Source organism: Neolamprologus brichardi, chromosome 22, assembly GCF_056152115.1.
Source record: "Neolamprologus brichardi isolate AB-2024 chromosome 22, ASM5615211v1, whole genome shotgun sequence".
Classification (NCBI taxonomy): domain Eukaryota; kingdom Metazoa; phylum Chordata; class Actinopteri; order Cichliformes; family Cichlidae; genus Neolamprologus; species Neolamprologus brichardi.
This window is the reverse complement of record NC_142124.1, coordinates 12246685-12265086: the sequence shown is the minus strand read 5'-3', so window position 1 is coordinate 12265086 and position 18402 is coordinate 12246685. Positions and strand designations below refer to the sequence as shown.

The 18402-nt window shown below is 41.3% G+C and overlaps 1 protein-coding gene across 1 annotated transcript; it reads left to right on the top strand.

The window, feature by feature from the left end:
* Positions 1–2483: 2483 nt before the first annotated feature.
* On the top strand, positions 2484–17872 carry cratb (carnitine O-acetyltransferase b). Its single transcript, XM_006788046.3, has 15 exons — positions 2484–2871; positions 3151–3375; positions 4140–4258; positions 4915–4968; positions 7897–8062; positions 10009–10183; positions 11710–11800; positions 12029–12116; positions 12201–12301; positions 12416–12535; positions 13119–13241; positions 14064–14199; positions 14309–14371; positions 14468–14605; positions 15577–17872. The coding sequence occupies exons 1-15, from the start codon at positions 2821–2823 to the stop codon at positions 15781–15783; spliced, it is 1857 nt and encodes a 618-aa protein (XP_006788109.1). The 5' UTR covers positions 2484–2820; the 3' UTR covers positions 15784–17872.
* The last annotated feature ends 530 nt before the right edge of the window (positions 17873–18402 follow it).

Here is an 18402-nt window from a genome sequence, read left to right as displayed (position 1 = left end):
ACACAAAGTTGACCAAGAAAATATACTCCACACCACCATCAACACCACCATCACCAATCAGCTGTTAACACAAGTAACACATTTTTATGTAGCCCACTATTTGACTCATGTTTCATATATTAAACTCAATCAATTTGGTTTATTTTATTTTAGAACTGACTCCTTTGATACTATTTTGGTGCAGTTATTAGTCTACTCATTTTACTTGCTGGATTCAGTACAGTTTCTAATATCTGGAAATGTTTTCTTTTCTTTTTATTAGTTTCAATGTTTTTTTCTTTTGGTCTTTTTAGTTATTATAATATGGAATATGGTATTTGTCATCGTTGTGGCCCCTGGGTCTTGAACCCAAGGCTTTGAGTTTGCTGTCAGTTCATTATTTCTTCTGGAATTTGAGAAGTAATTTAAGTTCATTGTTTTCTGTTAATAGTGTTTGTATTTCCTGGCGATATCTTCTGATGCCTGGTATCGGTTCCTTATTTGTTTTGGTTTTTTGTGCCTGTAGTCCTTTGTTTGCTTATGACTTTTGGTTTATTTGCTCTCTTTTGGTGTTCCTACTCTGTTCTGTGGTTGTCTCTGTATCTCTGTGGTAATTTTACATGTGAGTCTGTTATCTTTTTAGTTACATCCTGTCTTAGATTGCTGGTCTTTCGTATCGAGTTTAACATCCTTTGTCTTGTCATCTCTTATTTGTTCCCTTCTTTAGTGTCCCAGGCTTGTCTGCATTTGTCCTTTGCCTTCCCAGTTCCCAGTTCGAGTCCACCTGTTCTTTCCTATGTTAAGTTAACTTTTGTTACTCGTTCAGTTGTGTTTTCCTGTTTTATTGTGCTAACTGTTGTTTTCTGTGGTTTGGGTTGTATTTACTTCCCCTGGCTCATTATGTCTATAGTTTCCAGCCGTGGATCCCACCCGTTGCCTCTCCCATAGTTATTCTGTGAGCACACATTTCAATTTCCTTATGGCTTCTTGAATTATGATTCCTTGCTCTAGCGTTTTTAGGGTTTGAAATCTTTTTGGATTGTTTGAGTTCTGCGCAAACACACGATTAACTGCCTTGCAGACACATTGTTCTCAATAAACTACAGCTGAGATTATTTTAGTTACCTAAAAAGAATAAAGAATCCTAAACAAGGAGTGAAATCAGCAGTCTGTTGGGCAAAATGAAAACTAACCAAAAGGATTTTGAGAGCTCAAAAACTAAAGTAAAATTTAAAACACTTATGGAAAATGTCTTTCACTTTGGTCAAATTTGTTATTACATTTAGGTCATGGCGCTTTTTATTGGATGTTTACATCAATGTGAGTCAACCACCGTCAGAGTGTAGCTGTTTATAATGTAATACCTTTTCTGAACTTTTGAAAAGTGCACCCCTGAATAATATCCTCCGAAATATAATAATAATTAAAAATAAAAGTCAAACTAATGAAAAGGAAGGCTAACGCTAAACTCAAATGACAAAACTTTGTGGTCTTTACTACGTCCACCTGTAGTGAATAAATGAAAAGCATGCTGTGTTGGGTTCAGACCACTCAAGAATATATCATGTCTTTGCCTTGAGAAACCCTTGGGTTGCTTATGCGGTATGAGCAGGAACTAAACGTGCTGTTCCTTTTAGCCTTGTGGCCTATAGTTGCCTGCTCAAACATGTAATCAATAGTTTACACATTGTTGTAAACTCTGTCAGTGCGCCCCAGGGCAGCTTTGGATACAATGTAGCTTGTCATTGCCAGTGTGTGAATGTGTGTGTGAATGGGTGAATGACTGAATGTAGTGTAAAGCGCTTTGGGGTCCTTAAGGACTAGAAAAGCGCTATACAAATGCAGGCCATTTACCATTTACCATTTGTAAACCTTCTGTATGTACCTTCATGACAGCATCTGTTGATTGTAGACCTTGAAAATGACCTGCATCCCTCTCGAGATTTTGTTAGATGTGATGTTGCCAAGCTTCTTTCTAAAAACAAACCAGACTGTTGATTTGGTCACTCATAAATTTTGGCTGTTTCTCTGACAGGCTCACCCTAAAGATGGCGTCCCTTACTAGCATTTTTTTATGATTAGGATACCCGATTACGACATGGTACCCAAATTCAAGAGTGGATTTAGTGTAGTCTGTTCAAGCCATGTATGCTATGTCGGTGTCATGAAAGCACCTCTTGATCGTAGTCTTATTTATTAATGACCTCTGTGTGAGTGAGTGTAACATCAGTGACATCAAGAACACTGCATTTAACCTTGTTCTTGTAGTTACCTGCACTGCCTCCAGTAGATAAAGTTAATAAAATACGATGTTAGAAGACGATTCAGAAAATAATATTAAAATACACGATTATTGTTGCATTTTCGCAGCTGTAAAAAGTGGTATCAGGCATGTTTTTATGTAGACTCGGGTTACAATGTCGAACAAACCCGCCCTTTGTGAGGTCATCAGGCCTAACAGTGACACCCCGTGGACGGGGGCGGCACTGCGCCCTTTGTCTCGGTCACGTAGCTGTTTACGGAAACATTTTCACGTCCGCACGTGCACCAGTTTGTCACTTCTGCAAGGTACGTGAGGGTTCGCGTGCCCTCGGCTCGAAGGAAGGGGCAGGCTGTGCTCGGTTTTTCTCCCGAAATATAAACGAGTTCAAACTTAATGTGTGTCGAGCGATGAGGACTGTGCTTTGCAGCCATCGTGGAGAAGTAGGAGGAGGTCCGGGCTTCATTTTGCCCGTCTGACCTCGCGCGAACTGTGCAGAAGTTGTCGTCAGCTAAAAAGGCCCAGCTGGGTTGTTTGTGTCACTCCTTTGAACACGGAGCGGATTTGTGACGCGTGGAAAGATGATTTTTAGGAGCATTCACTCAGGGACCTGCAGAGCATGGCTGTCCCGGGTGAGTCGACGTTTGTTTTCACACTTGCTGTCAAGCTAAAAGTCTGAAGCCTTGTTATACTCTTTCTGCGTGAGCAGAAACGGATGATAAACGGACAAGAAGCAGTGGGTGTTGCTTCCACTGTCATATCTTTGACTCCTTTTCTTGAAACGCCCTGCACTCTCTGGCATTTGATCAAACGTCTGAGGAAGTTCCTGCACTGTGCTCACATGCACTTACTGCTCTTTCAGCATTTTCAAATGAGGAACTCTATTTCACCTCTTCACCTTCCACCTGCAGGTTTCCCTGAGGCAGGAGCTGTGTTTCTTCTCCTCGGTGCCCCCACAACCGGTGCCTCCTCTGGCCCAAACCCTACAGGGCTACTTGCGGGCACTGGAGCCCCTGCTGCCCCCCGAGGAGCTGAGCCACACCCGTAAGATGGTGCACGATTTCGGCCGGGCGGGCGGGCTTGGTCTACAGCTGCAGGAGGGTCTGGAGAAGAGAGCCAGACTCAACAAGAACTGGGTGTGTAGCGGAAGGGGAAAGAAGTGACTCAATCAATGAAAAATAAATTGGTGACTCCCACATGAGCCCCTCAGAATCAGTTAATTAGAATAACTTATTAAAAAATCCCCCTGATTATTTGATTATTATTTCTTGGCCACTTGTAGACAAAACATTAATTTGGTGATGTTTTGATGGTTTGGACGTTTTCTCTCAATAAATAGAGAGAAAAAAACAGTAAACTAATAATGGTTGAGGAAAAACAGCTTCTGTGCAAGCCTAAATGTGTGATTTGATGGTTTATAAGCTGGGTAACTTTATTCAGAAATTAACTTATTAGACCAAGCAGCATTTTTCCAGTCTTCTGTTGCCCAATGTCAGTGAGGCCATGTGAATCACCATTTTCCCCTCAGTGTATATCTACGCTACGTTGCAAAACAGTGTTTCAAAATAGTTTTTTTCCCCTATCGATTAAAAACAATCACTAAAATAAGCATTACTTTATGATATTGTATGTATTTAGCTCTTGTTCTGCATTAAATGAACTTATTATTTCAAAGTTTAGGGAAAAATGTTAAAACGTATACCCTATTGTCGGGAATCAAAGAGGAGTCATGTCTTGCTTCTTGTCTGTGACTTAACTTTGCATCAAAAGTCTGTTAAAAGCTTTGAGGTACACACACACAGACTCCAGTAAAAACACAAATCAGTGCCTTTGTGGTTTTGGTCCTTTTTTTTGAACTTCAGAGCTGACTTCCGTGCCCTTCCTTTGGTCTTCCCTGCAGATCTCGGACTGGTGGGTGCAGCGGGCGTACTTGGAGAGCAGACAGCCTCTGCCCGTGCACTCGAACGCGGCTATCTCTCTGCCCCGCAGAGATTTTAATGACTGGAGGAGCCAGCTGGTGTGAGTCTACATAAACTGATGTAGAGAGACAGCAGAGAACAGCTATGTGGAAGTGATGGTGCAGAAACCCGTTTCATTAAAATTAAACATTAAAGGGTGAGATGCTGATGTTAACTCACAAAGTTGACATCAGCATCTCAACGCTGAAGATGTGTTGGCCCGCGCTGTATGTATTTTGAACACTCAAAGCCTCACAGTTCATAGCGTGTAAGCCATTTTTAGATTTCAGTACAACAGCAGCAACAGGTCTTTGTAGTGTGTAAACAGAACAGAAGTGTTAAAGGACACAGAAGCAAAAGGGTTTAGTTAAGTGTTGCTGTGTCATCATGCATTTATGATCCTGATACTCACACCTGCTGTTTTTATTTTTATCATTTAAAGCTTGCAACATGATCTCATGCTCCTCTGTGTGCCAAAGTTGTTACTGCCTCTGTTGACTTATTTCAAAAGACAGACGCATAAACTGAATAGGCTCAATCTGTGAGATTGAAAAGGGGGTCCGTTTTACTTAAATCCTTTAGATCTCATCGCCTGGAAAAAAAAAAAAAAAAAACATGAGTCATGCCATTAATGATCGCTGAGGTTTCATCGTGCTGCTTGGTTTAGCTGAATATGATTTGTGTTTATAGAACCGCTTTGTGTCTGTTTCCCTGCAGGTTTGCGTCCAGACTGATTGCAGCCGTTCTGGACTTTAAGGCCAAAATAAACACGTAAGTCTTAATTTATGCAACATGTTTGTACCGCCTAACATATGGACATGGCAGGACTTCCCTTTTCTGCTCTAAAGGCTAAAAATGCTGAGGACACTGGTACAAAAAGTAACAGCATTGTCTCCAGTGAAAATAGAAAGTCAAGTTTTCAGCAAGCATTCGCTGGACACTTTATTAAGTACAGCTTGTTAGCTACATGAATGCTTTTTAGCACAGATTGAACAAGGAGCTGGAAACATTTCTGAGATTTCTGACCATATTGATGTAGTAGCATGCCATGTGTGATCTTCTGTTGCTTCAAGTTCTCACAAGGTATGCTCTTCTGCATACCTTGCTTGTAATGAGTGGTTGTCTTGAGTCGCTATCAGGTTAAAGCAATCTGGCCATTCTTTTCTGACCTCTGCCTTCACAAGGCATTTTCTCCCAGAGATCTGCTGTTCACTGGATATTTTCTTTCTTGGAAAACTGTAGAAATGTTTGTCTGGGAAAATCCCAGCAGATCAGCAGTTTCTGAAATGCTCAGGCCAGCCACGTTGAAAGTAATTTAAATCACTTTTCTTTCTCACTCTGATGCTCAGTTTGAACATCACCACATTGTCTTGACCGTGTCCTCATACCTAAATGCGTTGAATTTCTGTCATGTGATTGGCTGATTAGATACTTCCGTTTACAAGCAATTGAACAGGCGTAACTAGTAAAGTGGCAGATGAGTGTGTAGCTGAATTGTTTTTGTCGCAGTTGAAGTTGAATACGTAACAATCACGTTCATAATATTTCTATAAATATGACTCCTTAAACTCATTTCCTTCATTGATAGTAATTTAACTAATGTTATGTTAAAAACAAAGAGCTGTTTCAGGCTTTTTGTTAATGTTTGAAAGAAAATGAAAGTGAGAACTTAAAACTTTCGTTCTTGTAAAAGAGGAGCTTTCATTTGGTTGAAACCCATGAACCAAAGTCTGTAAAATGGCAGTGACTTTTATACAGAGGTTCAATCCAAACACCTTTTGTTTTGGTTCACATATTCTGTGTTTAACCTGTAAACTATACACAGATGCCAGATTAAATCAGTGGAATAAAAACTAAAATATGTCACACTTTATAGTGCAGATCAAGTACAAGCTGCTATACAAGTCATATTTACTGGTGCCCAGTCTCTCTGCTGTGTGGTGGTGGTGGTGGGGTTGAGGGGTTACTATAGTAAAATACAGTTATTCCATTTAGAGCTTATGGAGCTGGTTATTACCCGGTGGATCACAGGCTCTGTACTGGTGTCAGACTTTGCAGTAATCCTCTGACAGGGTTTAAGCTGCGGTGCTGCAGTCAGTTTTATTCGCTTCTATTTTTGTGCTGTGACCTTTGACTCGGCTGGCATCGCCTTGTGTTTTCTCTGCTGCATGAAGTTAATCTGCATCTAAATGTACTTGCCTGCACATATTGTAACAGAATCTGCAGCTCAGTGCTGCAACGTCTGCTGGAGTCTCTCTCTCTCCCCGAGTGAAGCATGAAAACGGTGTTTCAGTGTCGGCGCATTCAGCATAGCTCTGAATCTTTAAACTCCAAAAAGTTATTTTTTTTCCTCTTCCTTGTCTTTCGCTCTCATTTTCATAGCTACTCTCTGCTCTATTCCCACTGCACAAACTCTGAACTATTGAGTATAGAAAGTTTCTGCTGCTGTGCATTTCTGATCTGAACTCTTTTATCACATTGCACTTTTTATTTTGTTGTCATGCATCCTGTAAGATTACAATTGGTGTTACAGTGCTGAGTAACAATCAGGGGGGCTTGTGTTGATCAGTGAGGGACGCCTATATCACAGTCTGTGGACTTCAGCAGCAACAGTTTAAACTCTGACAGGGAGATAAGATTTAAACTAGCTGGAAGCGGAACGTTTTTAACAGGCTGATTTAGGAAGAAGTCGGGATCAAAATGATCCGGCCTGAACCGGGAAGCAGAATTTGGGTTTATCCGAGTAACTTCAGGGCTAAGCCTGGTTTTCTGTATTATGAAGGTGGTCCACTTCTTAACAGGGTGCATCAGCATGGTAACTTGTGCTGTAGAGAGGTTACAGTTTGGAGATGAACGGGTAGAAATCACTGTCCGCTGACCAATCATTTTTCCCTTGGATCTCTGTTTGGGAGAGCAGGAGGGTCTGAGATGTTTTAATATTATTTAACGTCTTTGCATTTCCCCTGATGAACATCAGTAAAAAAAATTTAGATTCTTTCTTTTCTAAAAGTATTTTACCTTTTTTCTTGCTCTATAAGCATTCATGTACAATCCTAAAACAGGACCTACTTGTACTTTGTCACCTTATATCAAATTGGCTTTTTGTTTGTTTTTAATTGAATTGCGCTGCTTGTTAAACACCACTGTGGCTCCCGCTGAAGGAGTGGACACTAACAATGTCTGTTATACATTACTTTAATTAAATAGTCAGTTATAAGCCATCAGATAGATTCTCCAGTGTCCTAATGAGACATGTTAGAAGTCTGTAGACTTTCACAGTCTGCATCTTTGCCTACTGACAGAGCTACAGCAGGTGCAGCGTCTTATCAGGTGAGGTCCTGTGCAATGAGCAGGTCCAAAACTGATGGGTGTCTTTATTCTTTGCACAGTTGTGAGGTGATCAGCGATCCTGCACAGATGTTATTCATTGTCCCTCGGTGTATTTAACTAGTGCAGGGTGCAGTCAAGAAGAGGGTAACCCATGTCTTTGTAGGTGCAGGCAGTCATTAAGTGACTGTTTTGAAGAGGCAGCAGCTATAAGTATACGCTCATTGTTCAAAACATGGCTGAGCAGAAGGGGCGGATTGAGGGTTTCATCTTACTTGGGGAAACAACCAGAGAGGGTGACTGAGGAAAGCAGAGGTAAAGGATGGGGGGAAAAAAACAATAACGACTGACGTGTTTCTCTTTGTCTTTCAGCGGGCAGCTGCCGGTCGAGTTCATGCGAAGGAAGCCCCTATGCAAGGAGCTCTACCCGCTCCTCTTCTCCTCCTGCAGGATCCCCGGCCCCAAACACGACTACATTGCTCACTACGGCCGCTCCCGCCGCTCGCCGACGCACATCACTGTCGTCAGGAACTACCAGGTGAGTGGTGCCTGACAGGTGGCAGAGGAGGGATTTAGATAGTCTCTTTTGTTCTTTTCTTGTGTTGCCAGTCAAGTCGAGTCTTGTGCAGTCCCATCTGAAGCTGCTTTTTGTGTTTCTTAAACTCCAAGTTGATTGTTGATACACCAAGCTTTGCAAACAGAAGTCACGTGATCGTACAGGAAGCTTTCTTCTGAACATTGAGTACTCTGGCAGCACATTATCCCACGAGATCGTTGTTTTAGCTAATGATTGCTGGCTGTATGTGGATATTTCATCTACATCTTGATTAAAAGAGAAGCTTATTTAGTTTGTAAAGTATCTGCACATAAGTGGAGAACCAGTCAGCAGATGTCTGATTTAACATTGAGTTCAGTTGGGTAATTAGAGAAAGGAAGAGAAATGTTTAAAAGCGTGCTTCTTAGCATTTCAGACATCTGTTACTTTTTCACAGGAATTCTTAAACCATGAAAACATGTTTGATTCTGGAAAGGAAAAAAGCATGAAATGAGATGTACTAAATCTACACAAAGTGTTTCATAATGACTAAGGACTACTGCATACTCACATCTACTGTACTTTTTATTGTAGGTTAGTAAGTTGTTCATCTTTCAGAAGACGCAGCGTCCAAAATGAACAAAATATCCTGGATGTTCACCTCTGGCGCTTCCTGTTGTGGCTCAGTTTTTTTCAAAGGTTAACAGATTTACTGAAAAGGCCTTCTGCTGCCAAAGTGACTTTAATTGATGTAGGGCGTGACTCATTTGCAGTGCGTCAAGTTTGGCGGAGCTGCAGCAGAGAAGTGATAGAAATAGCTTGTTTGTTATTTAGTCTGTTTCTACAGGGTTTATTAGCCACAAGTACAACATCAGATCTCACTCTGGACTGATGACAGTAAGCAGAGTTATTGTATACTAGTAAGACAAATGCAAGTTTGTGTTTTTAAATACATTTTGTAGCTCAAGTTAAAATCTATATGTATATGCACACCATTTAATCTGAGGTATGACTGAATGTGATGCAGTGCATGGACTCTGATCTGTCGAGGAATTGTTCTCCTTTCATGGACGAGTGCAGCTGTGCTGTGTTGTTGTGGCGCCCTCTGATGAACACGTCGACCCAGAGTATCCTAGAAATGTTCAGTTGGAGACAGTGTGACTAAACGCTGGCCAAGAAAGTCTCTGGATATAAATACAGGACCCAGAGAGTCCTGTGCTGCTCTGCACGTGTGGGGCTGGGTATCGTCCTGCTGAAACAGCTGCTGGGCGGGGCGCAGCACAGGCTGGAGCGCCTCGTCTCAGCACCTCAGCCAAGAACAATCAGGTCAGGGGTCAGAGATGTTGCAAGGCTACAGCTTGGATACATGAGAGTCCCGGCAGGAAGTAGCTCCGCCTCTAGTCAGGCGTGATGCTGATGACAGTGGTGTGCATACACTGATTTTCTGTTCAGAGACTGCTGCCTGCAGAAAGGAGTAAACTAAACCAGCTGTGAGGTGTAACTTTATTCATATGGAGATTAATAATCCCAACAACAAGCAACCAGAACCCAAAAGTGCTTTCTTAGAGATTAAAATGATGCAGTGAGAAATAAATATAGATAGATAGATATCGATCGATCGAGATCTAGATATATAGAAATGTACTTGTCAAAAAAGAAAGTGTCTCGTCCACTGAGCCTCGGTTTTCTGATGGACTTTTGAGGATGAACAGGAAAACCCTCAAAGAACTTAAACTGCTTAACAGAAATTCAGATTTTATCGTCTCAGCTCTGAACTTGTTTGGTTTTTGATAACTGTAAATGTTGGTGTTTCTGTGGATTTGAAGGTTTTTTTGTGACTGTAAAAAGCACTTAGTGCAGCTTAGTAATCGAAAGATGCCCCCGCTTTTAGTTTTGTATTGCTTTTAAAAACCTTGATCTTACTGACATGGTTTTCCTCCTACTCCCAGTTCTTCCAGCTGGAGGTTTATAACAGCGATGGCTCGCGGATGACTGAGAGTCAGATCCACGGGCAGCTGCTCAGGATCAGGTCTCAGTCTTGGAAGACGGACAAGGAGCCAATGGGCATCCTGACCAGCGAGCACCGCCACACATGGGGAGAGGCTTACAACCGCCTGCTGAGAGGTAGATCACATGACCACACATGCTTACTACTTGACTGCTATCTCCCTGTAAGCTGCTGCTGGTTTCGGTTATTTTAAGAGAGCAAACAAAACTGATCTGTTAATGGCTCAGTCTAAGAAAATAAAAATGTGAGAAACGTCTTCATGCCATCTCTGACTGTAGGATTAACATCCCCTGATGTTGGTGAAGCTTTGCTGGTGTTAGAGTAGCATAGGATACGCCCTCGCATCTATTTTTCTGATGTGCTAATTTTTACCTCATTATAGATTTTAGATAATGAGACCCTCCATCTCAGTAGTTTTATCATCTGCTTTGTAGAAACCTAACTACACATAGGAGACAGGAGAGGCTGCTGTGTACTTGGAGCAGCTCAGTGATCAGAACTCTTCATGTTTAGACATAACACCGGTTTAATGATGGACTGATTACATCTCTCAAAGTGGTTTTAAGTGTTAAATGTTTTATGCCTGCATCAGCAGAAACCCAATAATTAGTCTTGGTTGGAAAAACTGAAACGTTGGTGATGGACGAAACTCTCAGACACTTAAAATGACCGAAAGTTGGACTCATTATGTTTCCATCTTGTTATTTTCATACTTAGAGTCTGCCGAAGTAGTTTTGCATGATTCACAGCTCAAAATTATCCTCATTTATTTAATACTGTGGTGGGAAAGGGAATAAATTTTATTTTCAAGTAAGTCATTAAGTTATAAAACCGTAGTTTGGGACAGAAGAGGCGGAGTGTGTACGGACAGTGCAGGAGCTGATAGAGGAGAAATGTTAATAACCGTACGAGCTGGCAAAGGACAGGAGGAGTGATGTCGAATAGTTTGACTCTTTTTATTTTAACTCCTTTTAATACTTGATAAATGCAAAAACAGAAAAATGTGAGATTGTTGTGTCAAACTTGGAAACCAGATGGAAGTGTAGAAAGAGGAGTCAAAGGAGCTTGCAAAGAAAAGCGTCTGGACTTCTTTAAGTTGCTTGAAGATGTTTCACCTCTCATCCGAGAACCTTAAGGCAGCTTTCTTCTCATTGGCTGCCACGCACAAACAGCAGGTCCTCCACAATGACTTCTTTACGTCTGTGATACAATTAGTCGTTGCTTTCACTGAAGTTGTAGATTGTTTTGGTGCATACAAATATAAACATACCATTATGTATGAGAACAAGTATGAAAACGTGTTCTATAGTATAAAATAAAAACGATAAACAAATGGGGAAATAATCCTAGTGATAGCAGCACCAACAAACAATACATAACAGAAAATAAGGAGAAGCAATCAATAAGCAGGAATAAGTGGAGAGGTTAAAATCATCAAATAGAAATACTCAAAGTATCAACTTGTTAATATCTCGTGTGATTTAATTTTTTTTTTTATTGGTTTAATTAAACTAGGAGGTTAAAATGTGAACGGTACAACAGGTGTTTCAGATATTTTTTTAAAAATTGTTGGGCATCATAAAAATAACATGTGGGAGACGAGTTGATCGGGTTTAAATGAGACTGTCTCTGTGTGTATCAGATAAACTGAACCAGGAATCGGTGCGGATGATAGAGGCGGGACTTTTCTCCTTGTGTCTGGATTCTCCAGTCATGAGGATATCAGATGAAAAGTATGTGTACACACACACACACACACTGAGTATTTCTGTGTTTGCTAAATCAGTTGAGTAATGCTGTCTGTCCTGATATTATTGTTTCTTATGGAGGTTTGGAAACACTGCACAGCTATCACTACCTGTATTTGAGCTATTGCTCCATTTAAATGTTGTGCACTCTCTCTGTGGTTTTCTGCGTGTGAGCTCTTGAAGAATCGCTTGTGCAACCACTTTAATTGACAGGTATGCGAGCCGCAAGGCTGCGCAGGTCCTTCATGGCGGCGGGACGTTCTCCAACAGCGGAAACCGCTGGTTTGACAAAACGCTTCAGGTGGGAATGTGCACATGAATGGCGAGAGATGGCTTGTTTAGAGCAGCTGACGCAGAGTGCTGACTTGTGTCTGTGTTTGAACAGTTTGTGGTAGGCGAGGACGGCTCGTGGGGTCTTCTGTATGAGCAAGCCACGGCCGAGGGTCCGCCTGTAGCGACGCTGCTGGATCATGTGATCGAGTACTGGTGAGATGTTGGAATGAAACTGCAGATGTGTTGAATTAGTCAAGAAAAATTGAGCTGAGGTGGAGAATGATGGGGTTTCTGCTCTGAGTGTTTTGTTTTTTTTCTTGTCTGCAGTGAGAAACCGGACACAAAGAGGGCGCCACTGCTCCCGCTACCAATGCCAAAGAAGCTTTACTTTCACATAGACCGAGAAATCAAGAGGGACATCGAGCACGCCAAGCAGAACCTCGACATGTAAGCTCCCAACTTCTTCTTTTTTTTTTTTAACTTAAACTCTGAGCTGAGCTCTGCAGCGCGCTGACCTCTCCGCACACCATCAGCTGCATGTTTGTGTTTGCTCTGAAATCTGACAGAGGTGGAGAGAACTTGCTCTAAAAGAAGGCCACAGGAGTGTAAACAGATTTATCTTCGCTTTGTTTATGTAACCTTGATTGAAATAATGCCTCTGTGGATAACTGTAAAGTCATTCTTCATAATCCACTGCTGTCCTGGTCAGATGCCAAGCTTTTTATATGGTCCTGTGCAATTTCAGAGCTCTCTCAAATCATTCAGATGCCAAAATATGATTGAGGGATAAAGCTTTTTCTTACGTGCAGTGTAGAGTTCAACAGGACTTAAAAATATTATATGGAAATGTCTAAAAAGTGAGTCAAAGTAGGTAGAAGTAAACTTTGTTTTCTTTCTGTCACATAATCTAGTGATTTCCCACCTCCTCTCTACACTGCTGTCTGAAAGTTTATTTAAAGCTGCTAATTGAACCTTGAATTTAAACATAAAATCATCACAAATGCAAATGTTTGTCCTGAATTTGTTGCAGCCTGATCAATGACCTCGACGTTAATGTGTTCAACTTCAAGAAGTTTGGCAAGAATCTTCCAAAGCAGCACCAGATGAGCCCAAACTCCTTTATCCAGGTCGCCCTGCAGCTCGCCTACTACAGGTCAGTGCCAGCAATCTGCTTTTCTTTTCTTTTTTCTTTTTTTGTGTGTTGTTTGTTTGTTTTTTGTTTTTTTTAATCTGCTGTTAGAATTTCCTGCTGTGGTGTGGTTAGTGTCAGACTGGATCAGATGGCATTTGTAGTTTTTTACTTCAACCCCGTTGCATTACAGAGGGAAAGTTACTTTATTAAATAACTGGTAATGTCCAGAACTGACCCATTTAGCTGCTTTGTGAACCGACCGATCATAAAATAGATTCCTCTTCCCTCACACCAGTCCACCTGGTAATCTAACACCTTGTTTGATACCTGGACTTGATCGGATGAGCTCTGTTGGAGTAATTGGAGTGACTGATTTACACTGATAGGCCACTTTATTAGGTATAGTTTCCTGTTACTGGATGGATCCATCCTTTCATGCTGTTTAAGACCCTACTACCCAAATGTTGCAGAAGAAATTTACTCATCAGACCAGGAAACACTTTCCCAATCTTATTGTTCAGTTTTGGTGAGGCCCTGTGAACTGGGGCCTCAGTTTCTGTCTCTTAGCTGACAGCAGTGGCACCTGCACCTGGTTTGGTCTTCTGCTGCTGTAGTCTGCCTGCTTCTGAATGCATGTTGTGTGTTCAGAGATGCTCTTCTGCATACCTTGGTTGTAATGCCTGAGTTCTCTGTAAATTCTGAATGTGCTAATTGTCTACAAGAGTGAGAATCATTACGTTTTGTTTTCTGCTTTGTCTTTAAAGTGCAGCACTTACTTGAGATGAACACCTCTGCCTGTTAGCAGCCTTGTGTCTCTGATATTGGCTTTATTTTTGTCTGCAGAGTTCACAGTGAAGTCTGTTCTGCCTGCGATATCGCCTCTCAGAGGATGTTTAGAGGAGGAAGGACCGAGTACATCCGCTCACCCACCAAGCAGGGGCTCCAGTTCATTCTGGCCTTTGATAATCCGTCCGTATCGGTGAGAAACACAAACCCTGTGAGAAAGTTGTTCCGCTGAACGGGAACAGAACTGTTGGAGGATTTTTGTAGCTTGGATTGAGAATGTGTTTATTTTTTGGGGTTTGCAGCGGGAAGCAAAGCAGGAGCTGTTCAGAGAAGCTGTAGATGCCTACTCGGCTCTGACTGAAGCGGTAAGTGTTAAATAAATGTTAAAACATTTATCTCTAAGCTGCTGATTAACTGATTCAAAAACACTCAAACAAGAGTTTCATTTCTCTTTTGTTCAGGCACTTAATGGACACGGCATTGACCGCCACCTGCTGGGGCTCAAGCTGCAGGCCATCGAGGAGGGCATGAGCATTCCCAAAATCTTCATGGACACGGCTTACGGGCTAGCAACACACTTTAAGCTCCGGACAGGACAGGTGTGTTTGTGTCTGTCTTTGTTCGAGGTGTTATTTACACTGTTGCTCAGTAGGAAATGGGAAATTTTTGTTGTTGTTGTGGGGTTTTTTTGTTTGTTTGTTTTTTTTTTTTGTCAAATGATAGTGGCTATATGAGAGGTAATTTTCTACCAGATAATCTCCTGTGAAGTTCCTGTGAATTTCTTGCAGCACACGCATGCATGGATGCTTGGAGTTTCCTCAGAATTAATCTGTTTCTCTTCCTCATTTTAGGTGTTGACAGTCAGATGTGTGGAATTTTTGTAGTTTTTTTTTTTTTTTTTTTTTTTTTGCCCCAGGGTCAGCTCCTGATTGTTTGTGGTTTTTTCTGGCATGCCTTAGTTTTTAAATGACAGTATATATCAAAGCATTTGTACAGTATAACTGAATGTTCCAGAATCGCACAGTTTTAAAGGGGATCTGTGCCGCTTGGTTGGACTCAACGATGTAGTTGTTTTGTTTCTCCTTCTTATCTTTGACAAAGTTGTGTTGTCTCATGAGTGTGATTCAGGAAAAAATACCCAACTGGCTGTTGAGACAATGACAAGTTTCCAGTTAGCAGCTATGATCACCGGTTATGTGGATTTTGACCAGTTGGAGCATAAATTGTGATGGCAAATTTTCATTTAATTTTAGTCATAAAGGAGGTTGTTGATGATAACTGTGATGAATGTTATTGGTCAACAAAGTTAACACGGCCCAGCTCGCATGGAAATGTAGGTGCTAAAAACACACTGTAGATATGAAATGAGAACAGCAGAATGTGAGTTTGAGCTCTTGGCATCTGTACAGATCATGTGATATAACTGGAAGCTCTAGATCAGCTGTCTGGTGAGCCTTAGTGTTCTCGTGATGAAGAGTGAACTTTGAGACTCAGATTTGAGGATTTGTGTGTGTTTTAATGACGTGTGCCCAGCTCCATTATTGATCTCCCTCCTGTCTTGTCTCTTCAGATGCCTGCAAACAATACGGACAGTGTGATGTGTTTCGGACCTCTCGTTCCTGACGGCTATGCCGTCTGTTACAACCCTCAGGCAGACCACATCCACTTCTCCATCACGGCCTTTAACTGCTGCGAGGACACTAACGCAGAGAGACTCGCTCGCACTTTGAGGGACACCATGTGTCATCTGCAGGAGATGTTGCAGCCTACTGTGTAGAGCTGCTGCTACAGCATCCAGCAGCGAGATACCGAACATTGTCTCTAAAGAATATTTTGTACAACTTTTGTAGGGGTGCTTTTTTTCTTTTTGGGTTATGCTTGCCACTCACACTTCACTCGAGCATTTAATTGTGTGAGAACCTGGAAAAGATCTCTGCAGCTCCCGGGTGCTTTTGTTGCTTAAAGTTTGGGTAAAGCGATAAATATTTTTCTAAGCCGTCAAATTTGCATCGTCATCGTTGCATTTCGAAGCATCGAATTCCACAGCGTCTCTCAGTGAAAGTGAAACAACTCAATGTGACACTCCAGCATTAATCGGAAACGTCTACGCGTGCACTCCTTTGTACAACTTGTGAGATGACCTGTGTCCTTCAACCTTTCATATTTCACTTTTTCATCAGAATTAATGGGAAATTTGGATTTTTTTTTTCTAGGTGAAAAGGTGGTTTGAATGGACCAAAGGAGAGGAATTATTGAGGTTGATGTGGTGTTTTTGTGTCTGAACTCGTTCAGACACAAAAACACCACATCACCCTCATCACCCTCACAATAGACCTGATCGTGAGATGAATTTTGAATAAGCATAATTTTTTTTTTTTTTTGGTTTGTTTATTTGGAGGATCTTGTTCTGCACTCAACCTGCAGGACTGGTTAATAAAGCCTGTGCTCACATGATTTCTCACTCAAATTCTTTTGTCTATGTATGAGAGTGAGGATTTCCATTAAAAAACTGACACTTTTTCAGCAAAGTGGCATCACAGAATCGCAGTTTTTCACACAAGATGATTTCTGCTACAGGGTGCCCCCTCCAATGTTTAAATCTGGACGCAATGAGATCTCAACTTTACAAACCTCATCAGCAGAGCATCTGAGCTGCCTACTTTATGAAAGGTACATTAAATAACTACAGTGTATGCAACCCGTCATAGCAGACCACTACCTGATGAATAAAAGGAAAAGCTGACCCCTTCAGTCTAGATCCAAACCACGTCAGCAAACTACCTCCCTTTAGCCTAGTTCTCCTTAGTGGTAAGGGTCACTGCAAATCAATACAACATTATCTGGAGTGATAAGTTTATCTCATTGTCATGTGAGTGGTTTCTACAAGGATGATGGTACTCCTGGCCAGTGTCAGGGGGGAAGGGGTCTGTGGCCGTATAATGTTTGAAATTAAAATTAAAGCAGAAAGACCTGTCAAAGCTGCATGCCATAAGTGATCCTGCATAATTAATAAAGCTGATCAGTGGGTGGCCTGTACAGGCTGCACAAATTTAAGGTAATGAAACCTGCTTTAAATAACAGAATTATATGCTTATAAATGGTACGCTCAGAAATACAGATCCAAGTATAAAAGTGCAAAAAAATATTTGGGAAAAATGGGAAACATGAAGTTGCAGAGGGGATACGGCAACCTTTTTGAACAGGCCTGGACTCATGAGGCTTTTCCATAACGCCAAAGCTTGGAGGTCACTGAATGGGTTGAAGAGTATGAAAATGATCTGAGTCACCAGCTCTTAATCCAGCTGAGCACTTTTTGAGGATTTGGACTGGCTTTGTGGAGAGGTGTATGAGAAGTGGTCATCGTACTTCCACACTGCATTAGAGTCTGTCAAGCAGCACTGAAGATGAAGATGTACGTGTGGCCTAGCATCCAGATTATTCCTCTTTGTTATCTATTTCTATTTATGCTTATGTTGTGACTGAGATTTATGTCAAAGTTCAAAGGTCAGACTGAATAAACATGCCTGTAAACTGCAGCCTGACTGACTGTCAGAGGAATGCAACAGTAAAATTGTAATTCCAGTTTACAACGGAGTATGCACCAAAGGAGCAAACACCATTGAAAGAGGGAACTGCTTGCATCATATTATTATGGCTCTCGTGATCAGTAGTTTTATAGTTACGTAAAGTGAAACATTTTCCCAGTTTTAGCTTCGTATTAACTACCAAAGTTTTTATTCGGTTCAGGTTTTTAAAACTTTGTTTTATTTTTTGCAGAAACTCACAAAGTCGACAAAATGTATTAAACTTTTTTAGTGAAATGCTTATGAAACATTATTTAAAAAAATAAAACGTATTTAAAACTTGTTTTCCCTGTCATTTATTTTTTTATAATGTTACAATATTTATAAAGGTAGACAGAGATAGATTGGTGGACAGAAGGCCAGGCTAAGGGACAGCGCATGAACAACCCTTGAGCACCAGATCCATAGAGGCAGGGGTCAAGCTAAAGACTGATAAGGTGCCCTGGAGACTATCAAACATATAGTTGCAGAAGGTTAGATTTGGACCCGTGTAAGTTGAGAGGCACAACCAGGTGGCTGGGACAGCGTACAGGAACATCTGTCCATATACTGACTAGAATTCCCTGATGGGAAACACCACCAAGGTGGTTGAAAACAACAGGGCTGAGGTCCTGTGGGACTTTGAGTTCTAGACAGACAAGCAGCTGCTGGCTAACTAACCCGATATGCTGATGGCTGATAAGGAGCAGAAGACCGTATTTGCATTTTTATTATAACATTATTGGCAGCAACAAATAAATAGACTGTGTTAAAAGCATTAAAATATTTGAGTTACACAGCCCTGCATTAAATGAATTTGATAAAAATCAGAG

Bases quoted from the DNA above. Each gene is read 5' to 3' on its own strand.
- cratb (XM_006788046.3), top strand. From the start codon at position 2,821: ATGATTTTTAGGAGCATTCACTCAGGGACCTGCAGAGCATGGCTGTCC. The intron at 14,200-14,308 runs GTGAGAAACACA...TGGGGTTTGCAG, and splicing joins TTGATAATCCGTCCGTATCG to CGGGAAGCAAAGCAGGAGCT. The intron at 14,372-14,467 runs GTAAGTGTTAAA...TCTTTTGTTCAG, and splicing joins ACTCGGCTCTGACTGAAGCG to GCACTTAATGGACACGGCAT.